The sequence below is a fragment of the Pteropus vampyrus genome, unplaced genomic scaffold (assembly GCF_000151845.1).
Source record: "Pteropus vampyrus isolate Shadow unplaced genomic scaffold, Pvam_2.0 Scaffold18, whole genome shotgun sequence".
Classification (NCBI taxonomy): Eukaryota; Metazoa; Chordata; class Mammalia; order Chiroptera; family Pteropodidae; genus Pteropus; species Pteropus vampyrus.
Window position 1 is genome coordinate 1,098,525 of NW_011888799.1, and position 14,819 is coordinate 1,113,343.

The 14,819-nt window shown below is 41.1% G+C and overlaps 1 protein-coding gene across 2 annotated transcripts in view; it reads left to right on the top strand.

Moving 5' to 3' along the window:
- Positions 1–14,819, top strand: part of CMTR1 (cap methyltransferase 1) — a 44,856-nt gene that overhangs the window by 467 nt on the left and 29,570 nt on the right. Inside the window, exons 1-4 of one of the 2 annotated variants that reach the window (XM_011354548.2) lie at positions 434–617; positions 2,580–2,717; positions 10,618–10,769; positions 12,299–12,457. In XM_011354548.2, the coding sequence (XP_011352850.1) occupies positions 2,585–2,717; positions 10,618–10,769; positions 12,299–12,457 (444 nt within the window). In that variant the 5' untranslated portion in view covers positions 434–617; positions 2,580–2,584. Of the gene's footprint in view, positions 1–433; positions 618–2,579; positions 2,718–10,617; positions 10,770–12,298; positions 12,458–14,819 lie in introns of those variants that run through there. The other variant, XM_023527550.1, reaches the window with a different exon arrangement.

A 14,819-nucleotide genomic window follows, 5' to 3' on the forward strand; every position in this document is an offset into this window, starting at 1 on the left:
GTATTCATGCTTTCTTCCCGACCTTCGCTCAACATCTGTTGAGGAGGTACTATGTGCTGGATGTTGGGGTATATCAGTGAACATGCACACTCGGTTTCTGCCCTCAGCCAGTTTACCATCTACCTCCTCAGACTTGTTCTTAATCTGTAATATGAAGATAATAATGAGATTAACCGAGATAAAGTTTGGCGACGGCACCTGGCCCTTTTAATTTTTATATTTGTTTTTCGACCCCAGAGCCGAAAGAAAAGATAGTTGGCCGCTTTTGCTTTTGCATTCTTTCCCGACTGGCTCTTCCGCGCAGGCGCCCTGGACCGCCCAGGTCGAGGGGTGGGGCGAGCCAGAACCCGAGAGGTCTTCCCCGGGGCCAGGACCAGGCCCGGTGGAGGAAGTTGGCTCCCTCGTGACGTCATCAAGCTGCGCTGTCCGTAGGGCGGGACCTGGGCGCGACAGCGCGGCCGGCGGACCCTGGCTGGCTTGGGAAACGAAACTGAGGGAGCAGCCGGAGGCTCTGGCAGCAGCAGGGCCAGACCCGGTGGTGGCGGCGGCGGCGGCTCTGGCAGTGGTGGTCTGACCCCCTCTCTCCGTTCCCTTGCAGCTTGCCCTCTCCCCTCAGTGTGAGTGCCCACGCGTGGCCCGGGGGGAGCGAGCGGGCGGGCGCGCGGGCTCAGCATCCTCCCCTCCTCTGCCGCCTCGGTCCCCCACCCGCGGTCTTGACCCTCGCCGCCTCCTCTCTCCCCTCCTCCCTTCCCCCACCCTACTCCCTCAGTTCCCCGGAGCCCGAGCTGCCGCTAACCTACGTCTATGCGCACACATTCACACACTCACGTATCTTCAAATGAAAAAATTGATTCGGGGAGATAGGAGCTCTTCTCTTCCATCTATGAATAGGGGTGGTAGTGCGAAACGGAGGCCCAGGGAGAGAAGACTAGAGAGAGGATTTGGGATTTGAACCCCTTCCTAGGCCTTCTTCCTTCTACTTATAAGTTCCCTGCTGGAGCACATTCTTCTGGCCTGTGTAGGTCACTTAACCTGGACACTAGTTAGCTGTTTGGCCTTCCCCTCTCGGGCCTCAGTTTTTTCCAATGGAAAATGAGAGGGTCGCATTAGATGATTTGGAAGGCTCAAATCTAAGGTGGTTTGCAGAGGATTATCAGCATATCCTGCTTTTCACATAAGCGTTCCCTCGCCTTTTTTGCATCCACCTCAACACTGCTCTCATTGAGTTTCCCCTGCTTTCAGTCACCCCCAGAGTTGCTAAGAACAAAAGGGCCTTTTTGCTTTTGTTATAGACTTTTCTTGGGATTTAACACTGGAGGTTTAAAGTGAAATGTGGCTCAGCTTGCTCCTTCTGTTTGTTCAATGACTTCTGTTCTAACTGTTGCCCCAGGATAAACCCCTGTCTGGGCCTAGTTAGAGGCTACCTCCTTAGGAAGGATGAGATTGTAAATTGAGTTGACTAGCTTACCTTGAACTGGAGAAAAGTGAAATGTGACTCAAGGTTTTGTGACTTTGACGAAATAAGTGGTATCTTTGGGTTTTATTGCTCTCTTGTTGCTGTAACCCATACTGTTAAGCTTGTCTTTGTACCCCTGCACCTCCCCTTTCTCAAGAATTGCAACCTAGCTAGTCATCCAGCTGTTTGCTCTTATGTTTTGAGTTCTTTTTCTTTCCTTACGGCCAATCAGTAAACCACACTGTATTCACTACTGCTGTTGCTTGCTCTTAAACTTGATCATGTCTTAAGATTTCAAGATCTCATAATCTCTTCATTCCATCTCATTTTTTTTTTCTTATGTTTACCTCTCATGTACCTACCCATGGACATGGATGATGGTAACATGGTGCCTGCCTGTTTGTTTGTTTGTTTGTTTTGGCAGAGGTGGATTCCTGTTCTTAAAATTATTGTTTTTGTACCTGAGTCCTATGCTATGGCTACCTCCAGTCCCAATAACTTTCCGACTCTTTTATTTCCTCGGTCCTAGGTCAACCACTGCCTCCATTCCTTACTCTGGTTAAAAATTTTCTCAATTCTTTCATGTTTTCAAATATCCTGAAGTAAACCAAAAACCAGTATTTGTATCATATTATGTAATTTCTTCTTAATTGTCCTGGTAAAATAATAACAGTAATGGAACAATTATTCTGGGGTGATCCCTTCACCTTGGAAATATTGGTTAACATTCATTAAGTTTCATAATAAATTTCCTGTGTACATTGTCACACATGGCCAGCATTGCATCAAAAGTATGGAATAATAAGTACTCAAGGCCTTTTTTCCCCTGTGGCTTGTGGAGTTGATCCATGACTTTTTGGTATCTGACACCAATGGCCCAGAGGCCTCTGGATCCATGAGTACCACGTTTTCCAGTAAAACAGCTATTATTGAAACCCAGAGCTTGGCTAGCATCCTTATTGGACCTTATTTTGAGGAAGAGGCTATTCAGTTGAGTGCTGGCATTGGAAGTTGTTTGAAGTTGCTATATCCCATCCCATTTATGATTTATGCTTAGGAATCCCTGCTCTGATTCTAGTGGCTCTGACATTGGGTAGCCAATTGACTGGATTTATGGTTGCAGTAACAATGAAGAGGAGAAATGATCCAGAATGCACTGCCCCTATCAAGAAACAGAAGAAGAGAGTTGCAGAGCTTGCCCTGAGCCTCAGCTCTACGTCTGATGATGAACCTCCCTCCACTGTCAATCATGCAGCAAAAGGTATGCTTGACTGTGTGGTCTGAGGCCAGTGGTCATCTAATTATTTGAATCCCTGGAGCCTGAATTGGGCGAAATACAGTTCATGCCTCTTGAGGAAATATCTACAGAGACATGTTGGCTGTAGACTCTCTTCTCTTCTGCTATTATCCTAATAGGATTGGGGAGTTTGTTTTAAATAAAAATTGGAATTTTTATAGCATTAGCTGTGCCTTAGTTCTGTTGCTGGTCCTTCAGTAGGTGGCACTCTTTTGCTGCCATAAACCAGTTGGAAGTACAGGCATACCAGACTACTGCAATAAAGTGAGTCGTAATCATTTTGCAGGTGCAGGGTCTTGCCTGCAATTTGTAAAAAATGCAACATCTGTAAAGTGCAATAAAGTGAGGTGCAATAAAACAAGATATGCCTGTATTGGTGAGCATTGAGTGTCCTATAGTTGTTAATGATCCTGAGGATCTTTGTTGCAGTAATCTGGCCTAATTCCCCTCAGGTTTTTGCAGTTCCCTTAGCAGTTGTGACCAGAAACACCCAAATGTATTGGAACATTCCCATGTTCACTGTTTACATTAAGCTCAAAGGATTTCACTGATCTGGTTGAAAGTAGCATTTTGCTTTGCCTGCTTTTTAGGGTTATGGACATTAATAGCTTCCACAGATTTGAGCTTGCCTCTTAAATGCCAAGCAATTAGAAGTAGCTCATTTGCATTTACCTTGACTTGCCGATTGAATTAATTTCTTAGGCCTGCTGTAACAAATACCACAAACTGGGTAGCTTAAAACAATAGAAATTTATTCTCCACAGTTCTGGAGCCTAGCTGTCTGAAATCAGGTGTCAGCAAGACCATGCTCCTTCCTAAGTCTCTTGAGAAGAATCCTTTTTTGCTTCTTCTAGCTTTTGATGGTTGCTGGCAGTCCTTGGTGTTCCCTGGCTTATAGTAACATAACTACAGTCTCTGCCTCTGTGTGTATGTTCAAATTTCCCTCTTCTTATAAGGATATCAGTCATTGGATTAGGGCCCACAGTATGACCTCATTGTAATTTGATTACATCTGCAAAGATCCTATTTCCAAATGTGACACTCCCAGGTGCTGGGTGACGTGACCTTTTGGGAAACACTAACCCAGTACACCAGCTGTGTTGCATTTTAGATCATCTGCCAGATCACTGATAAATTGGAATGAAATTTGGTAACAGATTGGTAACTGAGATGGTGTGAAGCATCCTTTGAGGGTGGTAGAAAATACAGTTTATTCACAAGTGGTAGGCTAATTGAAGGGCAGTTACTCATCAGCTGTACTGAGAAGCTGGTCCAGAGAGGAGAAGCTTGACAGGTGGTACAGCTAATGAAGCATTTGGTGTGTTGTGGTCCTGTCTGTATGAGAGATTTGTAACTTAATGTGTGGACATATGTATGCCTTTAAAGTTGTCATGGTGAATTCTAGGGTAGGTGAAAAAGGTTATATGTAACTGAGGTTACTAAATGGGAAGGTAAAAACATTGAGTGCATTTGTTCTAGGGACTGTTGAGGAAAGGGAGTTTGGGTTCTCACCTGGTATTTGAGCAGCTCGGTGAAGGTAGAGTCTCTTTGGGTAGGGGTCTAGGGTATTAGGAGAGAGGGATCTACAAGGGAAAAAGGGAGAGCATGTTTTGGGGAATAAATGACACTCAGGCAGTGGCAGTATCTAGTTCCAAGCAGATCTTGGGGAGCATTTGCTCTCAAGTAATATCTCTTTGAGGTAAGGCGAGGACAATTCCAAGGTAGACGAAGGCAAGTGTATATGGTTAAGGATTTATCAAGGGAATCAGTCTGATTTAAATTTCAAGCTTTTAAAAATGTGACTGTGAATTGAGATTATCTCCCTCTCTCTCACAGACTCCCTTTATTTGTACCAAATAGCTTTAACCTTTTCTGGAAGTAGCACCATATGACTCAGGATTGACTGTTGCTGTTGTGTGTACAGCATGGACATTTTAGATGTAGCTAGTACCTTGTATGCAGCTGGCAATAGGCCTTTTGGTCCTTTTCATTTGTAGAAAATGAATCAAGAGACAGAGGTAAGCACACATTGCTAGATTTCCCTGGGTCAACTTATTTTAGGAAGGGGCAGCTCCACAATGACACAAAAACTCTGAGAGCTAGAGTCTGGTGTCTTCATCAGCAAGATTGCTCCCTGTGCCCTCTGGCCCCCAAGCCCCATGCCTGGTATGGAGTAAATGCTCAGTAAGTATTTACAGAATAAAATTGATAGAAAGCAACAGTGGTATCTTTTCCGAGAAGCTTAAAATGCTTCACTTCTTTCATTTTGCCTGTCCCTCCTCCAGTGTACAAAAGATCATTTCATTAAGTGCTTAGCATTTATATCATCTCTGTTCTGTATCAGTTCCTCTAAGGCCCCCCTGTGAAATGTTCCTTGTAGTTTACTGTCCCACCGGAAACCACATATCCCCTGAGATCACTATGCAGCTTTCCTATTCAAGTCATGGCATTAAAGCAGGTGTGTTGCCTTTTGTTCCAGCCACTTCTACCTGGACGTACTGTTCAAATGGGTGATTGAAAAATGCTCTTTAGGGAGTACAATTAGAAAAACAAAAACAGTAGTTACTATTTCTGTCTGGGCCTTGTTTGTGCTTCCTTTGCTAGATGATGACTCAATAGATCTGTTTAGTTTAATCAGTTTATTTTACATTATTGACAAGGTAAGCTGCATTGCCATGTCAGAGACTGACATCTGACCACAGTAAAAAAGAAAAAGGGTGTTCTTGTCATGGCTACTGTAGCATCATGTGATCTTTTGAGTATTTTAAGAGGAATTTGAAGACATTTTCAAGCCTAAATAAACTCTTGGAAATTTGCTATTAAATAACAACTTTTCGAAGTAAAGAGAGACAGATTAAGGTCATTTTGTTCTTTTTGGTTGTTTCTCACAGGGAAGCTGGTATAGACCCTAAGACAATTTCCTTTTCTCCTTAGCTGTGCATCCAGTTTGCACTCCTGGCCTTCCCACAGCGTGTTAGTTGCCAGGGTCCTTCACCGGCACCACACTGAGTGCCTTCCCCTCTACCATGTTTAATTCTTCTCTAAATAGTCTATTTTCTCTGAAACACCATTGCTTTCCTGTCAGTCCAGATTCATGACCTTAATCAAAAACTTCCTTTATCGGTATCTGTTTAAATTGCTCTAACGAGTTACTATTTATCTGGTAGGAAGAAATTGAGTCTTTAAACAAGAATGAGTGTATTCCACAGCAACTGTTAGGCAGGATCGCGTGTTTATTAAAATCCATAATTTATTCTGTATCTTTGCACTGCTCACCTTGGCCACTAGTGGTTGGACGTGCCCCTCTTGTGTGTTTGTTTTGACTGTCATTTCTAATCTTGGCATAAGTTTGCCCTACTCTTTTATTGCCATGTGAAAAATTTTGCCAATAGTGGGAAACCTCTGATTCTTCTATAAAGTGAAACTTTCTTTTTTAAAATGACTTAAGAGTAATGACTTCGGTCAGGTAGAGAAGAAATCTTAAATGAAAACTCTAAATAATGTTTTGGGTTCTCTGGTAGGTTTTAGAAGGGGAGCTTCTGGGGAGGTAAATGGGACTGCCACCCAGCTTTGGCAAGTTCTTAATGAAACTAATGATTTTAATAGACTGACCTTATTACTCCTATTAATTTATATCCTCATTACAAGATTGTCTATTCAATGTTTGCTAAATTCTTATCAGTCTTGGGTGGTTAAACCTCTTTAGTTTCTGCTACAGCCACAACAGTTGTCTCCTTTTCATCAGAAAAGAGTGGCCCCAAAGGAGTGGCTGTTGTAGTTTGTGGACATCAGGGCTAATATGGGGAACTTTGTTTTAAATCATGTCAGGCTAAGAATTGGCCTCAAATGCCACATGAAATAAAAGAGAGAAACAAGGCTTGTGTGTTTATTTAGCATACTTCTTGATTTTACAAAGAAATGCCTAGTAGGATGGTATTTTAGCTCCCATCAGCCTCACTCTCAGAACCTGGATAGGATATCTGTATATTAGGTAACACCTAGGGAAGAGGAATGGAGTAGAAAGATCTTTGTGCCAGAGTCTGGAAATTTTGCACCAATCATCACTGATTTGCCTGATGAACCTTCCACCCAAATTTGGTTCTTTGTCATTTTGTTCCAAAAATGTTATGAAGACAGAAGATCTCTCTCTGAGATCTGAGGGTGGCAGGAACCATGCAATCTCAGGAGTGATATACCATAGATGGGTGCCCATTAATGGGTCTTCAAGCAAACCCTAACTGCCTGGCAGCTCCCTAGAGTTGGACCAAGTGCACACTCAATAGAGAAGGATTCGAAGTTTTCCTAACCTTTGTATAGATAGACCTATGAATCCCCAGATATCTAGTGAAAGGAATAATAACTGATTTAGCATTATAGTTTCTGGTTAATCAAGACCCTGGATCCCTGGGCTGCCCTGAGGAAAACTTTGAGTCCGTGCTCAGGGAGCTGCCCACATTTCTAGTACCACCTCTTTCTGGACTAAGCAGTACAGGTTTAAGGCATGGAAGTAACTGAGTGAAGACAATCTGCACCTTTGAAAAGGTGGTTCTTTAGCATGTGAGCACTCTTTTGCAAAGCAGATCTCTCTCCTCCACATGGGGGATAATAGATGAAAGGCCCAGGCTTAGTCTTCAGCCACTTTGGTGGTCTTTTCCCTCAGATGTGCTGTCCTCTGAAGATTTTTCTGGAAAGGAACCAAACTTCCCATGGCTTGGAATGGTACTTTATTTCTCTATAGTTTTATTTTTTTACCCTAATTTTCAAACTGATATATTATTTCTCACATAGAAAATGCAGAAAAGTGCAAAACAAAGTATCACTTCGCCTCTCAGTTTCCATGGTTACTCACTGTTAGTCTTCTGGGTCTTTCCTTCTGAGTGGCACTCTAGCACTCTGTGACTTATGCTGCATTGGTCCATGTAAACCAGCCGACTCCTTATTAAGGGAATTGGTTAGCCACCTTAAAGGGAAGGGGCAGATTTGGTGCCTCTCATGCATGGACCCTCTCAACCAAAATTTCTCCTTGCTAACTGTTGAGGGGTCAGATATTTTGGTTTTAAGATTATTCTAATTTTTTTCACACATGGTCACCAGTGTGTTCTTTCTTTTGCAAAATGTTATATCCTTTAAAAAGTGCATATTTATATAAGCTACTAGATTTTTAAGCTGTCTGAGGGCAGGATTGTTACTTTTGGATAGTACCTCATTGTATGTAGCATGGGCCTTTTATACAGCAAGTCCTGAACCAAAGTTGTCGTCTGATCTGTTAAACAATATTGATATTTGGATTCTGACAGATGCCCTATTTCAGCCTTTTGAGGTGGGAACTGCTAAATAATAGTCTAAGGAGAACTCAGTTCTCTTTTGAGATATAGGTGTTCCATCCTCATGTTTAAACTTTTTGTTGTTATTTTACCTTTAAAAAAACTTTTTTAAAGACTTTATTTTTTTTTAAAGCGGTTTTAGGTTCATATGCACAGCACATAATTAACATACCTCCACAGAGTGGTACATTTGTTAAAATTGATGACACATCATTATCGCCAAGAGTCCATAGTTTACATTATGGTTAACTCTTGGGGTTGTATACTCTATGGGTTTGAATAAATGTATAATGACATATATCCTTATACTTCTGAGGGCTGAACCTCCACTACTTGTATGAGTTCAAGAGGAAGTATCTTGAGTTATACACTCAGTGCTTAGCAAAAATGACAACTGGGTGAGAGTCCTTTAAATTCACGACAGTGAGCACTTGATTTCTGTTAAATGGAAAGCCTCGGTTCAGGTGTGGGAGATAGAAAGTTGGCTGTGACCCAGTTCCTGATCTCCAGGAGTGACCCAGTCCTGTGGGGTGGCATGTGACGGTAACTGGTTTTCAGGCAGTGTGATGAGTGCTGTGCTTAGGGTATGAATAGTGGTGCTGTTGGAGCATAGTGGAAGGGAGAATCAGGCCTGGGGTGTTAGCAAAGGCTTTGCTCTTGAATGTCAACCCTTAACGAGTTTGTGTTCTTGTGGATCAGTGCAGATAGGCTGTAGAATATGATGTAATCCTAGTCCTCAAATTATGAATGCCCGAATAGTGACCATCTGGGTATATGACGAATTGTTTTACGTGACTACCCTCTGCACTTTTTCTCAGTACCTCCCAAGCTTTGACTCAGCATCTCTTCTCAATTCTTCTTTTTCTTTTAAAGGAATTGTGCCACATTGCAGTCAGTCTTTTTTTTTTTTTTCAATACTTTTTAAAATATTAATAGATAATATGTTTACATGGTTCATAAATAAAGAAATAAAAAGATAGCCAGTATTAAATCCAATGATATAAAAATGTAAAGAAAGTGTCATTTCTTTCACTTTTACTTGTTCCAAGTAATCATTTTGTTATTCTGTCTCCATGCTGGGTAATGTGTGGATAATCACTTTTATTGGTCTTCTTGTATGTTTTCCCTTCTGAAAGCTCCTTTTGCAATTATAAAATATAACAATATATATTCCTTATTTTTCCTCTTTACAGGAGTTAGGATGCCATGCTCATGCACATAGTCTAGCTCTTCTATTAATTTGTCAATGTGTCTGGGTGATCTATCCATTTCAGTGCATCGAACAGAGGTTCCCAAGTTTTCTTGGGTCTTTGACCTTGAGTGCCACCCTAACTTTCTTCACCATGCCCCAAGGCCAAGTGAAACAGTTCAGTTTATTAAGTATTCAGGTCTAAATAGTAAGCATTTATATCCTAACAACTAATAGACATTTGAAAGAACAATATGCATAAATTGAAAAAAAAGTTTTTTATTGTATTCTTAAATAAGCACAATAACTTATTAATGAGATGTGTATACTGTTGAGCAGTACTATATAACTTCTCAAGCTTTGGGATCAGATTGGACACCACCATGTCCTATTCTGCATTCCTCCTTACTTGGAATTGATACCATTTTCAATGGCAATAAGCAGAAATTGTTAATGAAATTTTTGAGATACAGTCTATTTCCAGATTTGGGTGGGTTTGTTGGAGAAACAGTAAAATTATATTGGGTTGACATAGCTTTCAAGCTTTGCGATTCATATATCTATAAAAGAGAGGGAAAGAGCCGTACCATTGAATATCTAGACTTGATCATCCTGCTTTTGGCTGAGAGACAGGTAACCTACCACTTCTGGCAGCTGCTAAGGTATGTCTTGTTTGGAGTCATTTGGCAACAGGGTTATTGACAATTAAGATAATGGTTTTGCTCAGGCCACCAGCTCCGTCTAGGATTATTGAGGTGCAGCTTCTCTGCCATCAGCCTCTGTTAGTGCTGCTGCCTGAGCATCTCCCTTCCTCCCTGTCCTTCCTCTATTTCCTTCTCTTTTTCCTTCCTTCTCTTTGTTCCCCTCCCCCTTTTTCTTTCCCTTGCTCTAACTCCCTTTTCTCCCTGTGAGCCAATTCTTCTCTAGGCCTGTGCTGTAGCCCTACCCTCTTACCTATAACTTTAAGGACTGAAAACGACAATAGGAGATTAAACTATCAGAAACTGTTAGTCTGACAATTGTATCTTCCATAAATACATTTTATACTTAACAATGTCCTTTTAAATACGTTATTTCATTTAATTTTCAGACAACCCTGTGAGGAAGGTGTTACCATCCCAGTTTTGTATAGGAAGAAATTGAAAGAATGGGAAAGAAAAACAGATATTTTTGTGTGCCCATTGTGTGTCAGGTACCACTAGGAACTTTTAGTGATTTGCCCATGATTACAGTTAAGAGATAGAGAATACATTTGACCCTGAGTCATTTAATGAACTTTATGTGCGCAATGGATATTCTGAACACTAGTTGAATAAATGTCACCTAGACATTTTTCTTTTTTCTTTTCCAGTATCTACCACAAGCCTAAGTGGGTCTGACAGCGAGACTGAGGGGAAGCAACGCAGCTCTGACTCTTTCGACGATGTATTCAAAGCAAACTCCCTTGTGGAGGGAACGTCCTCGCGCTATTCCATGTATAATAGCGTCTCCCAGAAGCTTATGGTATGTCAACGCTTGGGTTGAGTTTCTAAAGATCTACTAGCAGAATGAGAGAAGGGAACTTGTAAAGGTGTGAAAAGAAGGAAAGCTAGGGCATGAGTTTTTACTTCGTTTTTCAGCTACTGAAATGTATTGGAGAGAGTGTGACGCCTTCTTGATAGAAATATCTATCACATTTGAATCGTCTGTGGAAAGTGGCTGCTCAGGCCTGCTTCTCCTGTCCTGAGCTGGATCACCCTTTGGTCTTCTTAGTAATTAATTCTTATTATGAGCACATGTGAACATACTTTGCTGTACCTGGATGTGTGTCAGTGGGTAAAGCAGCTTTATGCTGTGAATTTTTGTTCTAGTGAATGATGTCAAAAGAAAAGACTAAAATCCTGCTCACTCTCAGGTGCCTAAAATAAGTGGGAGTAGTAAAGTCTTCTGTATTGCCTCCAAAAGATAGCCCATTTCTCCTCCCCAGCTTCCATACCCCACTGATATACAAGAAGGAAGGTAAATAGGAAGACTTGCTTACTTTCCTCATCAAACTTTATTGTATATGCAAAAGTTAGAGAAATCCAAGTCTGCCTTCTGTCTAGCTTCAGGAATATTATAGCTCATTCCTCCATTTTTCTGTTGGATTCATTTGAAAATGAGAACTGCCACTTCTGAAGTCATAGGATTCTGGTTTGGGGGCCATGAAATTTGGGGACATGGAAGATGGGGAGGTTTGTGACTCAGTCAGCCTTTTTGACTGGGGGAAGGATTGTGGCTACTGTAGGAATCCCATCCAGCTCTTGAGCTGGTAATGCTGCTTCCATAGGGAGTACAGACCCTTGAGGGGAAATTAAATCCTTTTAGGATTGGAATTTTTTATTAGATAAGGATCTGTGGGGTTTGGGATTTGGGTTTCTGATTTTTGGGGTATGTAACTGGGCCCAGTAACTCCAGAGTTCAGCATGAGCTTATAGACAGTTGCAATGTTAAAAAAAAATGATTCTGTCCAGGATCTTCTAGTACCTTCCATACTTGAGTTTTACATAAAGCAGTTTTTTGGTTAACCTCTTGATTTGGGCTCCTATAGGCCTGATAAGGCTGTTTGACTGAGAGTAAGGTAGAAGTTACTGTTTGAAGCGGTTCCATTTTAAGTCATGGTCTCTCTATCAACTGCACTGTAGATCTACTTCTCACTTAATCAGACACATTAGCTGGAAGAGTAGTTGTGCAAATGTCTAATCAGATTCATTTGGTACTCTTGGTACATTTAATTATAGCTGTGAGGTCCTTTCTCATTTATCCAACTTCTGGTTGCCTTAGACTTTCACCTCCAGAATAGATAGCCACTGGGCCCAAAGTTAAACTGCAGTTATTTATGCTTCTTTTCTTTATTAGGCTAGAAGGAAAACTTTAGGCCTTACTCCTCTCTATTTCGTAGGGTTTAGCACAATTTCTGGCACATGATAGGGGTTAAATAAATGTTTATTTATATAAATGCTCCATTATTATCTGTTTGTTTATACAAATGCTCCATTACTTCTTTCTTTCAGGCCAAGATGGGCTTCAGGGAAGGCGAAGGATTGGGTAAATACAGCCAGGGTCGGAAGGACATTGTTGAGGCCTCTAGTCAGAAAGGTCGAAGAGGCTTGGGTCTGACGTTGCAAGGCTTTGACCAGGAGTTGAACGTGGACTGGCGAGATGAGCCAGAGGTAACTGGTGTGGGTAGGAGGAGGGCAGTAAAGCCACTTATATTTTTGGATGCATACTTTTAAATAGTCATATTAACAAACTAGAAGTCTCCAGAGGGAGTATGATCAGGGTGGTTAGTGGGGGTTGAACTAGTTTCTTACCTGAAAGGTCCTGGAGATATCCAGAATAGAAAATAGAAGACTTGGCGTGGGAGGCGGGGGGATATTGAAAGGATATGAATTTGTTTCCTGTTGCTTCATATAGTACTATCTAAGACCAGTGGGTAGAAGATGCTGGAAGGCTGAGTTTTTCTCCACAAAGACCTTTAATAAATAGATACAGCTTTCCGCTAGTGATTAAGATACTTCACAAGGTAGTGTTTTCCCTCTGCTGAAAGAATTCAGTGAGGGCCCAGTCTCCCACTGTGTGAGTGACTAGATTAGATGCCCTCTAAGGTCCTTGCACCTCCACACGTTTATGACATCCTGGTTCTAAACAGGTGTTTGTTTATGCCTTATGGCTTTTTTTTTTTATTGTGGATTTAGTTTGCTTACCTACTTGGGTACCAGTTTGTTTTAACCTTGAATATCAAAAGAGACTTTTATTCCTTTTCATGGTACAGATAATGTTGAGATTTTATTTTTACTCATTTATTTATGTCTTGCATTATTCCATAAAGGTGTAATAAAAGCACCTAAAAATAATGATGAAATATTATCATTATAGAGTTGAAACAAGAGAAAATAGAACACAAATGTCTACTCTTCTACATAGTTGCTGTAATTTAGCTTCAGATGTGGCTCTGAACTCTGGAAAATTGATATTTTATTTGTCTCGCTGATGTTCCAGTTCAGGAAAAACTCCCATGAACCTGTGCATTATAAAAGCCTAATAAGGCTTCAGAGTAAGATGCTGACAAGGCAAGAGCTAATGGGTTCTGGGGTGGTCCTGCTGTGTTGCCTTGTAGTTGTGAGGAGATGAGACCAGCAGAATAATAGATGAGACAGTGCAGAATAGGATAAATATTTGAAATTGGGAGCTAGATGTAGGTTTTTACCTTGGAAATACTTGGTGCTTTATATGTCCTCATTTGTGAAAATGAGTCCCGCTCCTCCCAGTGGGGCAGAATTAGAACTAAGTTTGCTAAACTCAGAATATAAAATTTGCCCATAAAATCTTTGCTTTTAATGGAGACAGCCTATTGAAATTCTTTTTTGAGGCAAAGCTGTCCTAATTACCATCTACCATAATTCAGTTTTTTTTTCTTACAAAAGACGCCCTATTTTTTGGTTGAGAATTTAGCTTAACTATCAGATGGTGGCCACTCTTTAAGGTAGATGAGTCTGGGTGGCTTGGAGTCACTGGAGGGAGAGTGCTTAGTGACTGCTGCAGCCCAGGAATGTAGAGTGCAAGGTTGCAGGTAGCCATAATGTTCAGACTTCCATGGGGAGATTGAGGCTGCTTTTTCTCTCTAAAGGGGCATCCAAAGTGTGTATGAGCTTTTTCTTTTTCTTCCCCTTTTTTTTTGAAGAGTTCATAAATCACAACCATTTATGCTTAAAGGTGGTGGATTTGAACAAGGGGAGAAGCCACGATTCACTGCCAGATTCATTGACAAAAGCTGCAGTGATTTTTCTTTTAAACTTTTCCTCTGTCGATGGTAGTTGCCTGCCCTCGAGACCTTGCATTGTGATACCATTTTATGCCTTTCAGAGCATGTAATATTACCTTTAACCACATTGCTTCAATTTGCAATGGTGAATTTCTTCTCTACACTTGCTCAGGAGGGAATGTGTAAAGCTGCCATGCAGGTTAACCACCTGTTTAGGTTTCATAATCCTGTCTCGCTAGCCTGGTGAACTTAGCCCCAGCTGTACATTAGAATCATTTTGGGACTTGTAAAAACATACTTATAGTCAGTCGCTACCTAAGACCAAGAGAACCACACACTCTGAGTGTGGAGCCCAGGCATCAGTACTTTTTAAAAGGACTACAGATGATCCTAATGTATAGCCAGGATGAAAACCACTGTTTTAACTTGAGAGGAAAGTAATTGAAAAATTAAGAGCAAGTGGTATTAGAGATGCCAGTTTCTGCTCTGTCTTGGAATGAATAGGTGAGGAATCCTATTTATTTTGTGAATAACACTTTGAAAGGCATCAAGAGGTGAGGCTCATTGCATTGAGTCTTCTTGATGTAATTACCTTATCACAGACACATATCCTATGTGTACTTCTCTGTATTCCCTCTGCTCTGATTGTAAACCTCTTGAGTCAGGGACCTTACCTTTTTAACTCTGCATTCTTAGTACCTAGCCCATATTCATCAAAAAATACTGGAACAAGTGAAAGACTTTGAAGGTTTGGGAAGTTTGTAGGTATT